Source organism: Balaenoptera borealis (assembly GCF_965194805.1).
Source record: "Balaenoptera borealis genome assembly, chromosome: X".
In the NCBI taxonomy this organism is placed as follows: domain Eukaryota; kingdom Metazoa; phylum Chordata; class Mammalia; order Artiodactyla; family Balaenopteridae; genus Balaenoptera; species Balaenoptera borealis.
In genome coordinates, this window is record NC_138881.1 from 93,436,023 (window position 1) to 93,455,840 (window position 19,818).

Sequence of the window (19,818 nt, forward strand, 5' to 3'; positions counted from 1 at the left end):
TTGATTCCCTGGAAGTAAAACGAAACAAGCCATTTTTAAAACGGGAGTCACAGCGTCACACTGTGTCAGCATCCAGAGAAACCTTAGGAATTATCTAGTCCAACTTTTCCAGCTTCCTGGTGAGGAAACGGAGATCCAGAAAGGTCACCAAGCTGGGTAGTGGCCGTTAGGAAGAGAACCCGAGTCCCCTCATTCCCACAATTCAGTACTCTCTTTTTATCAAATGCCAGGGATACACACACAGAGTCAAACTGTACAGGAAAGAGTAGACTGGAATGCAACTACTAGGGAAAGGGCTGGAAGAATTTATGGATTTGGGGGAAGAAGCAGGAAAACGTTCCCACCACCAAACAACACACTGGGAGGGAAGCAGGAAGCGACTGGAGGAGGCCTGAGAATGGACTACAGCAGCCCATTTCACTAAGAGTATCAATAGCCAATGGAAATTTTTATGCATTAAATCACCTTCTAGAAGTCACTTTACTTTGTTCGGCTTGCTTCCTCACTAGGCTTCTGATACATTGAATTGTTGATTCACAGCAAATTCTTTCTAGATGGCCAGGAAGCGTGAAGCATTCCTTTCCCAATGTTCCACAGCACTTGAAAAAACATTTAAAGTAGAGCATCAGGACAAAGACTAAATTACCATAATGATAGTGACATCTTATACAACAACCTCAAGGTCCCTGAGAAAATACTGTGAAAAACATTTTCTTGGATATATGAAGCCTATGTATTTTTTTAAAGAGGCAGAAATCTTCAGTTAGAAGAGAAGGAAAACATAGTGTATATCACAGTTGGGAAAAAATAACCAAGGGTTGGGGGTTGACAGAACATGTACCACTAGAAGTCATTTCACTTGGTGACTTTGTGAGTCATGCTAATCATCTGTGTATGAATGGGAACACTGTTTTCAGTGGAACATTAAGAGGATCTAGAAAAAGGTAAACCTTTAAGTGGGGAGAGAGGGTGAAAAGAAGAACATGAACTTCTAAAATATATGCGAGATAATGATGGCAGCTGATTTATTCATCTCATCTGTTTACTCATGAAGGTTGCTACAAAAGCTCCCTATTATTAACTGCAACTGACCACGTCAGAAATCAGCTGTGATCATTCAAGAGGTGTGCTTTGGAGGCTGCTTTCAAAGTGAAGTGCAGCTCTCTGAGTACCAGCAGTCCAGCAAGCTTGGGTGCTTTAGGGACAGAGTGAGACTAGGGGCTTGAGGTCTAGCTTTATAGTCTGGGGACAGATTTTTGGCGTCACATAAGGATCATGCTGGCCAGCCCCACCCAGCATGGGTTTATTCCATGTAAGTGTTGGGTGCTATAAAGGAACCGTCTGCCTTAGGACCACAAGTGACAGCTGTATACACAGGTGAGATCTCAGTGATTTGGGGAGCTAGATATAGCAAAAAGTACCTTACGGTTTGTGAAAATGTCAGTAATCTATTGAAATATGATCTGAAGGTCTACTTCAGAATACAAAAAATATTTCTTCCTCATACCTTCAAAATGATCTTGTCTCTAAAGCGGAGATAAAAGATGCCTGACGACAATTTATAAAATATTTTGACGTCTGTCAGCAAATTGCTACATCGGTTCCCCACAGGATCACTGGTAGCATACTTGCTATACAAGTTCTTCTACAAACAAAAAGCTTATTCATTTATATCTCCCTGAAAATGAGCAGCTAGTAGATGACACACCTAGAATCATCCCACGAGTCAAAACTCCAGGGATTGTGATGTCATTGGTTTTATCTTCTTTCAGATCTTTAAAAGGAAGCATGGCTCCCAAATAGTGTAACTATACAAGTTCTAGGCTCTGTATCATTTTAGAGGACTCCAACATGCTGCATGAGCTCTTCTTTCTTTCTAAAATGCCACGTCTGTCAGCCATGCTGCCATTCAGAATTAAGAGAGTGTTGTCGATTGAAGAACACAGAACAATGGTGATAAGTTTCTGTGTTCAAACACAAGGCAGATCACTTCAGATTTCTCCCTAGGGGAGCAATTTTCCTCATTTAACAATCATTTTAGTCTTGTAGGTAGATATTTCTACTTATCAGCAATGAATTTTTTTCCCCAGTTCAATCACTCCTCATTCTTCTCATGCCTACCAGGGCAATAAGTAGATCATGATGCGGGCAATGATAAAAGGGAGGGACCACTGTTCCAATTGGTCTTTACAGCCTTTTGTGGCTGGCTTTGTTGTTTTTAATGACTACCCAGGTTCCTTGAGAGGCTACCTACAGACACTCATTTTAAATGTATAATTACTACGTTGAGGAAATATAACAGATGGAAGCATTACTGATCATTCTGTCAATTCAATAGTGACTTGAAATTAATTACATCCACTTGTGAAACCATTTATCAAACATTCTTCACATTATCAAATAGAAGCATTCTAGCCTCTAAAACAAAGTCTGATGTAGATCCTATTTTCCTACTAACTGCCATCATAAAATTAGAGACATGTTACCAGAAGACAGCTCCCAAACAGGCTGAGTTAAAAACCTTGGGTGGAGAGTAACTGCCAGCCCTGTGGCAGTTCACTTGTCATTTGAAAATTAGGTGTCTATTACCACTGGTCACATCCCTCATCCTCATGACCACAGGGATGTCTTTCTTGTTGCTGAAGTTACCTAACTCTACCCTTGGGGACTTCTAGACTTTGCCCTCTCCCTGCATTGATCTGGGCATTTTTGTCCCTTTAATTAGGAATTCTACTGCAGTAACACGCTGCACCGGTGGGGGTCAACTCTCAAACTGTACTTCCACCAGAAAAGCCCTATGTTAGAGGCTTCTGCTCATATGAAACATACTCATTACCAATCCTTGACTTAAAAATTCTCTATTGAAATTCTGTAATCATCTCCTGTTTCCCTCTCTGGCATAAACATGTATAGCACCTTGCATTTCCTGTTAAAACGAGACACTTATGGTGAAAAGTATATTTCATTCTTGGAAGAAAAGGTGTACCTATTTGACAGTGTGAAATTTCTCAAAGTGAAACGTATACCTTCATAATATAGACTGACACCTCATAAAGGAAATCCACAATATAAATAATTAACTTATATACAAAGGTAAACCATAAACGAAGACTTCCCCATAGTCCTCTTTTTAATAGTGACTGTAAATTTAATATGATCTCAGTTACATAAACAAATATGCAGTTTTATTGATACAAAGACACAGAAAAAGAAGAGAAATAATTCCAAACTATTAACAGTGGTTATCTCAGAATGGTGTGACTGCAAATGGCTTGCATTTCTTTCTTTATATTTTTTGAATTTTTAAAGTTTTCTTCTTCTTAGAATTACTATATTATTATGGACAGTAGGTTTAAATACATACATATATATGCATATGTGCCTCTTTATTGTGGTAAAATACACATAACATAAAATTTACCATTTTAACCGCTTTAAAGTGTACAATTCAGTGGCATTAAGTACATTCACAATGTTATACAACCATCACTACTATCCAGTTCCAGAACATTATCATCACCCCCAATGGAAACCCTGTACCCATTAAGCAGTCACTTCCCATTCGCCCTGGCAACCACTAATCTGCTGTCTATCTTTATGGATTTGCCTACTCTGGATATTTCATATAAATAGAATCATACAGTATGTGGCCTTTGTGTCTGGCTCTTTTCACTTAGCATAATGTTTTCAAGGCTCATTCCTGTTGTAGCATGTATCAGTACTTCATTTCTTTTTATGAATAATACTCAATTGAATAATACTCAATTGTATGGCTATAATGCATTTTGTTTATCCAGTCATCTGTTGATAGACATTTGGGTTGTTTCCACCTTTTGGCTATTGTGAATAGTGCTGTTATGAACATTCATGTGTAAGTTTTTGTTTCAACATCTGTTTTCATTTCTTTGGGGTATATACCTAGGAGAGGAATGTTATTGACATATGCTTTTTTAAAAATGTCTTTAATTTTACTTTGGCATTCTGTGTTTAAAGTAGCAATGCTTTTTCAGAATTATTAAGGATAACCCTAATAATATCATTCTTATAATAATACCATTCCATTTTCAATCACTGATTATGGTACATTTTTTTTTAAAGGCCAAATCACGTTCTTTTCAAAAATGTAATTTTCATCCTTACTCTTTGGGAACAAATTTCTTTTATGCTAAATACTTTAAACTATGATGAACTAACTGAAAAGGACAGTCTTTTCCTCTTAGCATAGCCATTCTAGCAGTACCTACATCACTTTCAAATGCTTATATATTAAAAGTGCAAAAATATATGTATTTTGTTGTTGTTGTTTCTTTAAAAGAAGAGCATCACTAAATAGACATCAATGTTTAAACCTTAAGGGATGTATTAAATATACAATACCAAGTAGAAGCATACAGAATCTTCCAGAAATTCAAACTGGCAGATGGTGATCAGAGAGGATAAATACACCCTCAAAGAGTACACAGTACCAATTCTTAGAGTTCTACCTCCCACCCTCCCAACAGAAAGATGATACGTCTCATGAACATAAAAGCCCAATAATATCAAGGTTCATTTTAGCTGTAGACAGTACTTGATGTGGGCTAAAGAAGATGATGGTGTGCTTACCCACACCTATTTAACAACTTTCCCCAGAACACATGCACACACGTTTATGCAATAAACATTCATGTACATGCCACACATGCACACTTAGGCACACACGAATGCACGCCCTCCCCCCAGAACCGTACTTCCAACTCAGTGGCTGCAAGTAAGGGAAGAAGTGTTTTTGTAGCTCAATCATCCCTTAGGTGTCAGGCTTTTTCTGTTATCACTCCCATCCCCACCAATACACACACAGCACCCTGCAATTCAGAAAGCAGGAATAAAATTCTAGCTGGAGAAGAGGGAGTAGTCCCCTTAAAACAGTCAAAGAACCACCCAAACTGTAATATTTGTTAATAAGTAAGGGATATGATTTGGGACCATTTAAAAGTGAAGTACTGGGAATATTTCTATAATATCGGTGGACTTCTCTTTACGAAAAATTCAAATAGGAACAATAAAACCTATAGAAAACAATCAGTTAGGAAATTTTAATCCCATAAAAGATTTTACACACTCCAACTTTCCCAGGATCAACACTATCAACAAATTTTATTTTTTCCTTTAGAAAAAAATCTTAAGATGCTTTCGTATTCTAATAATGCTCCCAAAAAACCCTACCACAAAATGCAGAAAGGAACTCTTTCATCCTACTCTCTGCAGAATTTTTTAAATAGCTCTGGCATAAAAACAATGTTTATATCACAGAGATTTTTTTTCAATGAAGATTACGAACTTTATAAATGTCTTTTTCTCTGTGTGGAAAAACTGAATCGCAGTGGAGTAAGTTGTCCAAAGTCTCACAAGGAATGAGGGGAAAGCCAAAAATGAAATTAACTGTCAAGAAAGTGGTCTGTCCACAAAGCAAAATATCTCAGTTATCATGGGGGACAGTCATTCTAAAAAGGCAGTAGAATTAAACATGTTATATCATGATGATACAGTCATGTCATTTATGAGTGTGTGTACACACAAGAATGCCCTGTATATCACTGAATTCCCATTGTTTAATTCTTATAGCACTTACTTCTTCGTGCTTGTGTATACTCCTTTTCTCTGCTATTAGACTCTAAGATGTTTATGGCAGGGACCAAATCTTAACACTTTTGTACATGTAGCACATGCCTTGAATACAGTAAGCAGTCAGGTAACATGGGTATGTTTGCGTGTAAAATTTCATAGACATACACTCAACTAACTCCCCCCAACCACCAAAACAAATCATGGTGAGAACTTTGAACTTCCTTAACAACTCAACCCCACATACTAACGAAGAACAAAAATATGATCAATATAGGCTACTCTGATAATCCCAACGCACAGAGACACCCTAGATATATACCCTTACCTGTTAGTGTGTGTAAATACACAGATTAAGGTAGCCAAGAATGAATTAGCATGGTTTACCTGTAGTTAACCAACACCCTGTTATTATCCATGAGCTGATTTCCCCAACTGGTGTATTATCCTAACCCTTTTGCTCCTTGTTTCTGTGATGTATCCTCTGACCACCTTAACTGCTTGATGGCAGTCAAGCCAGAGTGCATTGGAATGGAAATAAGAGGAGAAATAAATTCCAATCAGTCCTGCCTACTACTTGTTAACAGCTTTTATGAGGTGCTGTAGTGAAGTAATAGGATAAAAATGAAGAGCAAATTCAGTTTGGGGGATTAAAACAACACAGGGTACTTTGCCTTTAAAAAAAAAAAGAAAGAAAAACTCCTTCGCTCACAATCTCATTGATCAGCTGTGAGGTTTATCCAAGTTACTCTCCACCTCCATTACAATAGGAAATGGGCTGAAAGAGTTATTTTCTGGGCCTAATTTTTAAACAATTACTCAGGAGTTACTTTCATTTTTCTTTAAAAATTCTCTATAGCCTTACCTCCCAGTCCAAATAATCACAGACGTCTTCGAAGTTAGTGAGCAGAGACACTGAGCAGAACAGCCGCGGCAGCTCGTCCCTTGTCATTGGGGGAAAACGGCTATCTTTAAGGGCACTGTTGAAAACAAAGCAAATATTAAAGCAATCACTAGATATGGGAGTTCTTAGTTTCAAAGGCAGGCAATCATTTGAAAAAGGTATGAGATTAAAAAAAAAATCTCAGGTGAGAAAGGTGCCCAAATCTTCAAGTGTATTCACAGGCTCCAAAGATTTTAGAAGTCGTTATTTTTGTTCATTCAGTAGATTGTGTTTACTAGCCAATCCTGTGACCAATTCAGTTGTAAAGAGTGAATGATCAATTACATTTCCTGTACAGTTATTTCCTTGTATGTTTCCCTGTTACTTATAGAACCTGACAATGTTTTATTTTACTTTTGAGGAGAATAAAAACCAGAGTAGTGGAAACTCGTGGGAAGACTTCTGGATCTAGCACTGTTGGAAAAAATATATACATATTTCACGTTGTTAAAAAAAAAGGTTCGTACTAGGTTGGCCAGTTACCATAGAACAGCATATAAAGAGTCAAAAAAAGATAATTTTATTTTCTTCAAGCAAAAGAAATCAAAGAAAATGAAAATAATCATGCAAATTACACACTAAAAATACAAGGATTTCAGGCCCCCTATAAAGGATAATTCAAGATATGACTCAAAAATTGTGAAACTTCAGGAAATAGGGCTAATCTTAGGAAATAAAATTATGATTAGGAGACCATTAATCACATCAATGGATTTCTGAGTACATCAAGTCTGACTGGACCCTGTAATCAAGGGTAGTGTACCACAGTGCCTAACTCTAGAAAAACCCAACTGTAAAGGACAAAAACGTTGGAAGATCGTAATTCTTCCTACAACAGTAGAATAGACAATGTAGAAAATACAGTAGAAAATACAAAGACACACACACACCACACACACACACACACACCACACACACACACACACACACACACCACACACACACACACACACACACACACAGGCACTGTGTGTTCCTTGTACTTTTAAAAGAAACCACTTCCTGGTCAAGAAAACAAACACACCTCTGATTACACACTATATTAATGGCACTGCTGGCATTTGCGCCGTCGCTCTCCAAATGTCCTATAAAGTAGAGCCAGGCTTAGAAAATGTTTTCACAGATTAATCCTTAGAGGTTAAAAACTTAGAGCCTACAAACTGCTTGGGTCATAACAAAGTTCCATGACCTTTGGAAATAATTCCTTTTTCAGTGAGCTCCTCATTGTTGGATTTTCTTTTTTCCATCCCTTCCTTCGCATTCAGAAACTCACTCACTCTATTGTACAAATATACCCCTATGTTTGTAAGTATTTTCAATTCATTTTGGTGCTCATTCTATCCTGCTATACAGAGGAAAATGCTTACAGAAAGATAGAGATGTTATATATAAAGCATACATGTTTTTCCCCATTCGAGGAGCCAAGATTAACCAAGAAAATCAGGAAATCTGTGATAATTCATACTCTGAGAACAGCACTTCACTACTTTATAATTTAACAACATAAATTTCCTATGGCTTGGCTTCTTTTATTTTCCAACTGGCAAATAAAGTTTTAAAAAATATTCTCAAGTTCTCATTCAAAGCCAAGATAAAGACATATATGGTGTGTGTGTAACGTCCCCCCAGCCCCAGACCTGCCACAGGAGAGAAGTTCTAAAATACAGACCAGAAGAATCCCATGCATAAAAACCCAAAGGCCAGTCACACTTTCAGTTTTCCTTGTGAAAAGCAAAAGAGGGGAAAAGAACCTTATACATTAGAATAACATAAAATATAATTTTTAGGGTTATAGATTTTTATTGTGGTAATATACATAACATAAAAATTACCGTTTTAACCATTTTTAAGTGTACATTCCTATGGGATTAAATACATTCACATTGTTGTACAACCACCATCACCAACCATCTCCAGAACGTTTTTTATCTTGCCCAACTGCAACACGGTACCCATTACACACCAGCTCCCCATTCCTCCCTCCTCCCAGCCCTTGGCAAAAATGTTGTAATTTAAATACACTTTTATGATTTCAAATAATTATAGTAATATAGTCGCAAATGTTTTTCATATATAACAGCTTTATTGACATATAATTCACATACCATAAAATTCACCCTTTTAATGTACACAGTTCAATGGTTTTTAGTATATTCAGAATTGTACAATCATTACCCCATCCAATTTTAAAACATTTCATCACACCAAAAAGAAACCCTATACCCATTAGGAGTCAGTCCCTATTCTCCCCTCCCCCCAGCTCCTGGCAAGCACTAATCTCCTTTCTGTCTCTATGGATTTGCCTGTTCTGGACATTTTATGTAAGTGGAGTCATACAATATGTGGCCATTTGGGTCTGGCTTCTTTCACTTAGGATAATGTTTCTGAGATTTTATCCATGTTGTAGCATGTATCAGTACTTAATCCTTTTTTAATATATTTTTTTCTGTTTGATAAATTTGACATGTTACATTTTATAAAAGTACATCATCTTTTTAATTACCCAATAGTATTCAAGTCTATGGATATATCACATTCTGTTATCCATTTATCTGTTGAAGGACATTTGAGTTATTTCCACTTTTGGGCTACTATGAAGAATGCTGCTATGAACATTCATGTATGAGTTTTTGTGTGGACAATAATGTTTTCATTTCTCTTGGGTAGATACCTAGGAGTGGAATTGCTGGGTCATGTGGTAATTCTATGTTTAACTTTTTTTTTTTTTTAAATGGGAATTATTTATTTATTTATTTATTTAGTTTTGGCTGTGTTGGGTCTTCGTTTCTGTGTGAGGGCTTTCTCTAGTTGCGGCAAGCGGGGGCCACTCTTCATCGCGGTGCGCGGGCCTCTCACTATCGCGGCCTCTCTTGTTGCGGAGCACAGGCTCCAGACGCGCAGGCTCAGTAATTGTGGCTCACGGGCCTAGTTGCTCCACGGCATGTGGGATCTTCCCAGACCAGGGCTCGAAGCCGTATCCCCTGAATTGGCAGGCAGAGTCTCAACCACTGCGCCACCAGGGAAGCCCTATGTTTAACTTTTTGAGGAACCATCAAACAGTTTCCCATAGTAGCTGTACCATTCTACATTCCCCCCAGCAATGTACGAGGGTTCCAATTTCCCTACATCCTTGCCAACACCTGTTACTGTCTGGTTTTTTCATTATAGTGCTAGGCCTCCTTTAATGAAAAGGTTTTTGTATCTAGCTCTAGCTTTTACATTAAAAAAATACACATGTTGAAGTTGCCATGCAGTTAATTTCTCAACACTTTGAGGCAAGTTATTATTTTGTTTATTTCCTAGCAAACCAGTGAAAGGTATATTTTAGCTCAGTGCAATTCAAACTATTTCAAATCAATGAAATTTTCAAGTACCTAAAATGTAACTGAGGATCAGGCTAGCAAGCTTTCCTCGTGATATGGAGCTGGTTGCTCAATCATTTGGGGCTTTTAAAAAAAGAATGTTTAGAACAAAGAGTGAGTGGGAGAGGGCTAGTGTGGCTAATAACATAAATAACAATCATGCCTCGCCATACCAACACTCAAATGTTTTAACTTCAAAACTCTGAAATAGTGAAGGTACATTAATCATGATGGAAACGGTCTGATTTTACAGAAACACTCATTCAAACAAGACTTTTAATTCTTGCATTTTTCATCAACTCTAAGTAACTTTTCATTAAATTCATGAATACAGACAAATTCTAAAAGGCAGGAAGCCCTCAATATCTCTAAATGCAAATTCCTAGGGAAAAGAACTAGCAATGAAAGCCTAGCAAGGATTTAAGGGATTATAAGAAAAAGATGAAAAATGTGGCTGGAGACTGACCTCAGAGCTGCTAGGCTGGTGTGGATGGCTGATAAACAAGAGGATTCAGCTTCTCTCAGCCCCGTTCTCTTTAGTATATAGAATATGTGATGTGGAAGCTGAGCCTTTAGAGAGGCTATGCTGTCTGGAGTCAGGCAGTGACTTGCTCAAAGTGACCCAGCTAGTTAGTGACACAGGTAGGGGTACAACCCAGATTCTCTGACTCAAGTCCGCAATTCTTTCTAGTATCTGTACCTTAGTTGCCACCTTTGACTGGTTTATGGGTTTTTTTTTAATTTTAAAATGAAATGCTTGCTTTACTAGGCAATTCTGATCTCATACCTGCAGTGCCTCTGCCTAAAGAAGATAAATAATAATTTAATAGCATTCATTAGTAGCCGAAGGGTAGATAGAGCTAGACTTCCTGTCTACTGGAAATCTGCAGGAGCAAAAAGGACTTTAAAATATTAATATTGTCCATGGAAAGCATTTTATACCAAAGTAGTGTCTGCCAATTTAAATTCTAGGCAGTCTAAGGAACTGACAAAGAAAGAGATCTTGTAATAAACTCGTATGAAGTTCTCTTTGCTACAATAGGAAGCCATTTTCTAGTGTTTAAATATTGCTAGGAAAAAAAAGAACACTTATGTACAAAAACCTGCGGGCTGCTCCATCACCCATATGATGGATGGCTAAGGTTTAAACAACAGTTTAATTCAATACCAAATTCAAATATATTCAATTCAAATTGGCATCCTCCCAAGAATATATTTCACCTAATTGAGAAGCAGCATTAACATCTGTCAAAGTTAATATCTAATGTTAAATAGCACTTTAATGAAAATGAACATTAAAAAAAGGAATTAGCTATCAAAGAATCAAAGGGTTTGTGACAGTACCTGGAAACTATGAGGGAAAAAAAACAGCTGAAAAGAGACAAAGCCTTAGATATTGTAAGGCTCATCACAAACAATATAGCATGCAACAGAAATTATTTAAGAATCTAGCCAGCTAGCCATTCACTCACTCATCCATTCATTCCTTTGCTTTCTAAAACACTGATGACCTTAATTGGTTAAACAGTGGAAAGTTACCAAACTGCCGAAGGGCTTCATAATTACAGGCAATCATTTTTCAGGACAAGGAAGTAATTAAAACTAAAATTAAAAATCCCTGTTTGGATAGGTGAAGAAAAGCAAATCAAGCATACATTAGTCTAAAATTAAGACCAAAAAACCCCCAAAAAACAGCTTTTTCACGAGGGGTTTCAATCATCTGGAAATTCTGCCATTCCTCATGTGACAGGTCTGAATTCCAGGAACTTAGAATACTAGAATCCTAAGCCCAAATCTGAAAAGTTATCTATATCCTCTCTTTCACATTAAGTAGCAATGTTAGCTTCCCACCGTTAAAAAAATAATAGACACAAAACAAAATGCAAAAAAGTTAAGTGACTGTTCATCAAACCTAAGGGTAGAGAGGAGCAACAAAGGACATGGTCATGATTAAGGAGGGAGGAAGGGAACCTTATTCTGGTGAGAGCTGTGACCCAAAAAAGGGAAATTTTCCATTGTAAGCCATATGTAAAGTGTTACTTAATTGGGAGATGTTTTTCCCCTTTGGAGTACTGAGTACAACCTACCTGCTGCTTGATGAACATTGACATTAAAATTTGTTCATTGTAATATATATTTTTAAACATGATATGATGGGTAATTAACAGGGAATAGAGGAAAGAACTAAGGCATGGAACAAAAGGAAGAGAAAGTAGGAAGGTGGGAAAGAAAAAGAAAAAGGAAATATATGCAAGGAAAGATGGATAGGGAGAGAAAACAAGAAGCAGGAAAAGGAAGTGGGAAGCAAAGAAACTTAAACAAATAGAGACACACAAAGGGGCAGAGAGAGAACACAAGGAAGGAAGAGTGGAAGGGTAAGAGGGAGAGGGAAATCCAGTGGGATGGGTGCTGGAGGTTTTCATATATGTTATTTGGCTCCTATCCTACAGGATTGCCTTAGGCTTTAGAGTGTTATCACCTATTGCCCTCCCATTGGCTTAAAGTTCTTGAATTGCTCTAATCTCGAATTCTTAAAAGCCTCTACTCTCTGAGATGGCTACAGCTGCCCAGCAGGAGGGAAAAATACTCTGTGGGCTGCATGCTCTGATGACTAGAGCAATATTGTCAAGAATCTGCCTCCTAGCCACAAGTTCCTCACCTTTAAATTAGGAGACGAGGTTGTGAATTTGATTTAGTGGAGTGGAACTACAACTGGAAAATACAAGATACATGAAGAAACATACGGCTAAATGTCTGGCGTATATGGTGGGTATTCCTCATCTCCCTCCATGTAACATCAACATAATGCTTTCCCTGCAGACTTTCTGGATTTACTTGATACGGTTTTTAGAAACGAACTGCTAGAAACTGGTTTTTGTTTTAATTATTTTTCTGACAAAATCTTTTAAAATATATTCTACCAGAGTGTAATGGACATAATGAGTCAGGTTCATCTTTAAGACTCAATATGACTTGGGTCATTCATTACGGTACTGAAACAGTGCTCTCAATATAGTCTTGGCAATAAAAAAAAAATCTGTGGGTATGGAAAACAGATTAACAGTATGACCACCAGCAAGTTCCATCTTGGGAAATCTGAAAGCGTGAGATAGTCTCTACTTTTAAGAGAATGTAACACAAAAATAACCTGTCATAGACTTTCAAAGTTTCTAGGGATCTTGTCTCTGTGTTCTCTAAGTTAGGATACTATAAAACTGAACTACCTCTCGAATTGGATTAAATGTAAATTTTATTGCCTTTCTCGTAGAATCTAGAAAAACTTCCACAACCCTGAACAAGTATTATTTCCCCAGGGCCATCAAAAGCACTTCTCCAAGGTGTAATAACTGTGACTTACTGCCAATAAATGTAGCTCCTAAAAATGAAAACTTGAAGTCATCATTAATACATGAGCCTTATTTCACAGTCCTATAGAACACAGCACAGGAGAATGAATGGCTAAGAGCTTGGATTCTAGAGTCAGACATAACTACATTTGGATCCTGGCTCCATTGCACACTAACTGTGTGACATCTGGGCAAGTCTCTTAACCTGTGCCAGCCTCCATGTCCTCATCTATAAAATGGGGATAATACTAGTACCTTCCTCACAGAGCTACTGTGGCAAGTGGACAAAATAATAATACCTGCAGAAGTGCCTTACATACACCAGGTGCTCAATAAGTAGTGGCTGTCAAAGAACTTTGGTCCTCGGCATATTTGTTAAGTTTATGCCCACAGGGCTGCCTCCATATCATGGTTCTGGTGAAAAGAATGGAGCCCCAGGACTAAGATTGACCATTCAACCTTATGATGAGAAGGTCTAAGCAAGTTATCTGCTCTAGAAATTTACTGTGACCATCTAAAGGGCATAATGGCTACCCTTTCAGGTTCTGGTGTTTCTGAGAAGCCTTCATTTCATTTTCTTTCATTTTCAAAATATTTATTAAGGCTATATGCCTTTTATTAAGTGAAGAGCCACAGAGGATATAAGAATAGTAGATTACAAAATAATATATGAATATGTGTAAAAGACTTCGACAGGAAGGCTGAGAGGAATGGTCAGACAAGGTTTAGCGTCTTTCCTGGAAGGATCTGTTTTACACTCTCTGCTACTGGTTTACTTGTTACCAAGTGACCCAGAATTGCAAGTAAATTTACAGAAATTAAATGTATACACATTTTTTTTTCTAGTAAGAAATCTACTACATCAAGCGAGGTACTTCTTCATCAAAAATTTCCATTATCCTGCAGCCATGCATTCACATGTTGCTTTGTAATGTAACTCTTAGATTTCCTGAGCTAGGTTTTAAAAAATCTCCAGGGCAGGGATTGGCTTTTTTACTTCCATACAAAAAAAAATGTTTACCGAGAGATGTAGTTCCCTGAACGGTACTCAATTAGCCTTCAATGGATTTAGATATGTTATTCTCTATCCTACTGGATATGCTCCAGCAAAGGCCTTAGGAAAAACAAAACAAAACAAAAATACTCTCTAAGCAGCAGACAGAGAATGAGAGCTGAGAAGCTCCACGCTTTCCTCATCTAACCCAATGGTCTCCAAACTGTTCTGACTGAGCATTCTTATCAGCAGAAGTCTGAGCACACATCCTCAATATGTATATTTATTTATAAAATACATACGTGTACTACTGTCATGTATAGCTAATATATCCAAAGCATAGTATAGACTTAAATAAGTTTTGTTGTTAAAAAAACAGTGGGTATAAATACATATTTCAAATAATGTTCTTGATAATTTCCTTCTTATTTGGGGGCTGACATCTTGTCAGGTCTGATTAGATTATCTTCATTTTTACTTGATGACTTGGCCGACCAAGTTACAAGGCGACTTGCAGGAGAAGTGGCAGCTAGCTCCACCTTTTTCTTGTCCTTGCCTTGTGCTTGTAGTATGACTATTATCGTCACTCCATTGTTCCTTTGCAGGAATCTTAAGCCACTTGTCCATCCTGAGTGGCTTTATCTAGCTTTAGCTAACCTATGCACAATGGTCAAATGGTTTAAGAAGATTCCTGCAAAGAAGCCACAAGTTGAAAATAATACTACTTCAGTACTTTCTTATATTTTAGATAAAAAGATCATAAATAGAATTTCTAATCTTTTCTTCCTGCCCCACAGTGGATCATCTGGGTGCACCCCTCTTAGGAGACTGCTAATCTAAAGCTCTTAATCAAGTTCTAAGAAACTGGTCCTCCTAATATACTTAGACATGACACTATGAGCAAAAAGAGCTTTAAATACAAAAGAGCCAATATCTATGGAGCGCCTGCCGTGAGCCCGGTGTTAGACATGTATTATCTTGTTGAGTCCTCAAGACAACCCCATTTTGTAGATGAGGAAACCGAGGTTCACTGAGTTCAGTGAGATTAAGCAACTTGCCCAAGGTCACAAAAACAGGTAAGAGAGTTGACATTTGAACTCTAGGCTGCCTGCCCCTATGGCCCATTCTCTTTTCACAGCACCGCTTCTAGAATGTTAGCAAATCAACTTCAGTATATGCACATTCAGTCAGTTTTAAGGAATTTTCCCCCCAATTAATGCTTCTCCTGGGGTTTAACTGGATGCTTTAGGTTATAAGTGTGGGCAAGTTCTGCAACGGAGATAAATGGTACTTTTTTAGTGAAAGTTTTGGCTTGTTTTTGTTCTCTTCTTTCTCCATTTTGATCTTGGTGACTCAGAGCTGCTGTCATTGAAAAACATCTGTTTTATCTAAATTTAATAAGCCCTATTAGTGGGACACTAAGCCTTCCCTTATTCTGAAGCCTTTCCACAATTTGAAATTTAATCTACTGGAAGTCATAATAGCGTTACCAAAGTACTAGTTTCGGACATATCTAGGCTGGCGGGCCTGTTTCTGATTTTTAACTTTGCTTTTCCAACGTGAATGAATAAGCCCTCTCATACTCACCACAAGAGTCATGCAATTTTTTTTCCTTCCCTCTTTCCATGGTAATCAAATCTATAAATTAAACTCTGTAAACTGCAAAACATATGGTGTCACTCTAACTTGTGTGCCGTGTGTGAAGGTGGCTTGGTCTTACCCACGGGTTTACTGTCCTTTCTTAAACTCTTGTCAGTTCTAGATGGTGCAGGCCTGCTGAGAGCTAGCATGCTGGTTCTTATTGTGGGGGCTGTCTCTGATTTTCTCAGATGTCTCTGACAGGGGACTAAAGGTAACAAAGGAAAAGGGTTAAGTCAGTCTTGAAGATGAGGTCCAAAATCAACTTATCAACTCGGTCCTGCTGAGGAAGGGGGAGCGAAGGACTCCAGTCCTCTCCACTGCCTCAACCGAGATGTTTTTCATCTTTATTTTCCTTCTCTTCTTCCCCTCCCCCACCTTCTGGATGTTTTCCTCCTTTTCTTCCTCTTCTTACTCTACCAAGGAAAGGAAGAAAGAATTGTAAAATGTCACAAGAAGGAGATGAAAGAGAAGAACGGGGCTGGTGGGGAGGGATGGGAACATTAAGTAAGGCAGCTGCCATTGGGTCAAGATGACCCATTCCATTCCGTACTGGTTTTAATGTTCTATTTCAGCCTTCGGGAAGTAGATGAGTGATGGTGACAGAGGAAGGTACACAATCCACTGCCTGTTTCTTTCTGGGGTTTTAAGGATACCCTTGAAGAGCAGAAGGATGGAGGTTGGGATGAAAAGTCAAGGGCCTCACCCCCAGAAGCCTAGCTGCTTAACCACACAACGGTTACAGAATCAGTTTCTTTGATCTGTGTAATTTCCAACGACGTATATCTCTACAATGAAGCATAACTACACGCCTGTTTTTAAGGCCTCTGTAACTTTCCTTACATTCGTTTAAATGGAACTACCTTAATTTTTATCACTATGTGGTATCTTTAGGGGAAAGTTTCCTTTAAATCATTCATATCACCTTTGTTTTATATGATTCTTCATGGAATTTCTAAAGGGTCTTCACATCTTCTATCCTGACGCTCAAAACAGCCTCATGAAGTTGACAAGCTAATGCTACATTATATTAGAAACCACAATAGGTGTTCCTCCAAGAACAAGACCCCCTATAGTCACAGAGTCACGAAATGTCAGAGCTACAAGCACTTAGAGACCATCTAGTCCACACCCTTCACTTGACATCTGGGGGAACTGGAGCAGAAAGTGACGTGCCCAAAGTCACACAGCTACTGAGCAGTGGAGTCGGGACTCATCTGCTGCATCTCCCGACTTCCCTTGTCCCCCATCCACTCATCTTTCCTGTATTCTTTCACATGTTTGTTGACCAACTCTGTTCTAATCCAATAATACTCTACCAGGGATGTACGGAGTAGGAAGAAGAAAATGATGCCAAAGGCACCGGGGAATAGCTAGAACAATAAAGCAGTGAGCTTCCCAACACTGCCAGGCCCCTGGGACTTGCCAGCATGCTGAAGTCACGCAGAACCTACAAACTGAGCAGATAAGGGTGAGGGAGCAGCAGAGCACAAATGCTGTGCTGTGAGGGCAGCGAACGCAGTCATCACTACTGCCCTCCTCTGCGTTTCTAATCCATTCCCTCCTCACCTCTCTTTATAGTAGGTGTTGCTCTCTCCTTGTTGTGCTTTCCCCTTGTTCTTTTCGCCCTTGCAGTCTGGGCCATCCATTCTGGCCCGTCATTTCTCCCTAGCTGCTGAGCTACATAGAAGAATCGCACAACAGAAAAGTTATACATTTTTAAAATAAGATATTTAATTCCCTTTTATCAAGCTCTCGCAACTAGAGAATCTGTCCTTGTTGTAAATGCCACACTATGTTCTGATTGTGTGTATATAAATATGTCAGACTATAAGCTCGTCAGGGCAAGGTAACCTCAATGCCCATTTTCCAGTAAATAGCACACCACCATGCAAGGATCCGGCACAGGAGAAATATGTCGTTCTTCATGTATTGCTAAAGCCCTCGGACTTTAATCCAATCTACCTTCCTGTCTCTTAACTTGGAAAAGATTTTTACTTTATTCCTTTCAACAAATGTTTAAAGTGAGGCTGGTCGAAGAGAAAAGGATATTTTAACGCTTCATCTCTTGCTTGGTTTATATCTTGATAAATCTAATTTTCAAAGGCAAAGAAAAATTTCACATGTATAGTTTCCCATTCTATTACCATTAAAAATTACATAATTCTCCCATTGAAGAGGTCCTACTTTGATTTTGTTTCCATGAGACAAGCACATGGGGTAATGAAATATGTTGGAAAAGCTTCACAATATGCTGTTGAAATAACAACAATTGCTGATTCTGTACTGCAGTACATATTAGGAAAACCACAATAGATACTAAAAGGAAACTGCATCATTTGGGGATGGAAAAAATGCAATGGATAAAAGCCATGCAATTTAAATTACAGTCATGTGACAATAGCTCTGTCCCCCACAGCAGCAAAACTTGCAGTGAATAAGTGGCAGTCCTAATGATTACTGATGGAAGAGAATATCTATGACCGTGAACTAATTAATGCAGCAAATATTTATTGAGTGCTTGCTATATGCCAAGTACAAGTCTACACATAGGGGCATAGTCTGTTCAACTGCAGTCCTGTGGAACACCTTCCCCCATAGAAGTTTCACTATGGTACAACTGGCGTTTACATGAGCAACTCAGAGTACCTAATGATAAGTACAAGTCTCAAACTAAGTCATGTGTTAGAGACATTAAAAAGAGAGAGAGAGAGAGAGAAAGAGAACGGCACTTAAACTCACAGTGCCGTACTACTTTTAACTTTATGGATACTAGGCTACGTATAGAGAATCTACTAGGCTAAGAAAAACCCTACAGAAACTCAAAAACTAGGTTTTTGACTACTTACACCTATGCGTGTGTTATATGTATAATTTCATTGGACCGTCAGCTCCTTGAGTGTGATGATGATGATGTGCCCACTTCTGCCCACCACTGTATACCCGGTGCCCAGCATGCAGTAGCTAGTGAGTCAATATTTAATGAGTGAAAGAAAGAATATAGGAAGGTAGTCTCACATCACTGCATATTTAATAAACATCTATTGGCAATATAATAAACATTAAATGGCCCCACTGGTTATAGTTTATTAAACAGTCAACATTCCCCTATACTCTAAATAATATCCTTTTATCCATCAACTTAAAAACTGTCCACTAAAGTGTGTTTTCCTCTGTTTAGTATCTATTAAATGCTGTTCATTTAGAAGGTGGTAACTGGTGTTTTGAGTCTTTAGTTAGATTACCGTGCATTCACAGTGCAGCACAGTTTGGCGACATTTTTCAATCTAGAACTCATAGACTGCTATAAATAGATAATAATCTACTTCCATGATAGAGTTACAGAGTTGCTTTGATCTCACAGGCCTTCCCTCCCCCCCACACCCCACCCCACCCCCCGCAGAAAACACAGATGCTTTGCAACCTGGAAGAGCTCAGTGGCCTCTTATGTTTGTGCAGTGATTATTACTACTGTTTTGCTGTAGTTTGGAACATATAGGGACCCATATTACTCATCTATTTTTTTATGCCTTTCACACCTTCTTATAAAGGAACATCTTATGAACTGGATGAATCACAAGTCAGCAAGGGCAGGCATAGAAAAAAGAAGCACAAGATAACAGTCTCTCTAAATGAACATGGGTCTAAAAGAAATCAGATGTCAGTTCACAAATTAAAAAAAAATCCTCTGCCTACTCTTCCGGTTCTCTGTGGGATTTCAGGTGAGTAAGCGTCTAAGGGGGAAAGGGGACTTGTTGGAAATCAACCCTCAGAGGCAATGAGAATGATCTAGAGGGAGAAGAGCTGACTCTGGAGAAGATGGGTGGACCTGTGATGCCCCTCTGGTGGGGCTGGCAGAACACTCGTCAACTGAGACATTCTGACAACCCACCGGGCTGATGGGGGTTAAAGAATTAGTACGCACCAGCA

At 38.4% G+C, this 19,818-nt stretch overlaps 1 protein-coding gene across 1 annotated transcript in view; it reads right to left on the minus strand.

Annotated features, from left to right (window-relative positions):
- AMMECR1 (AMMECR nuclear protein 1) overlaps window positions 1–19,818 on the minus strand; it is a 121,857-nt gene that overhangs the window by 15,384 nt on the left and 86,655 nt on the right. The window contains 1 exon segment of the mRNA XM_082377519.1: window positions 6,470–6,584. Coding sequence (XP_082233645.1) covers window positions 6,470–6,584 — 115 coding nt within the window.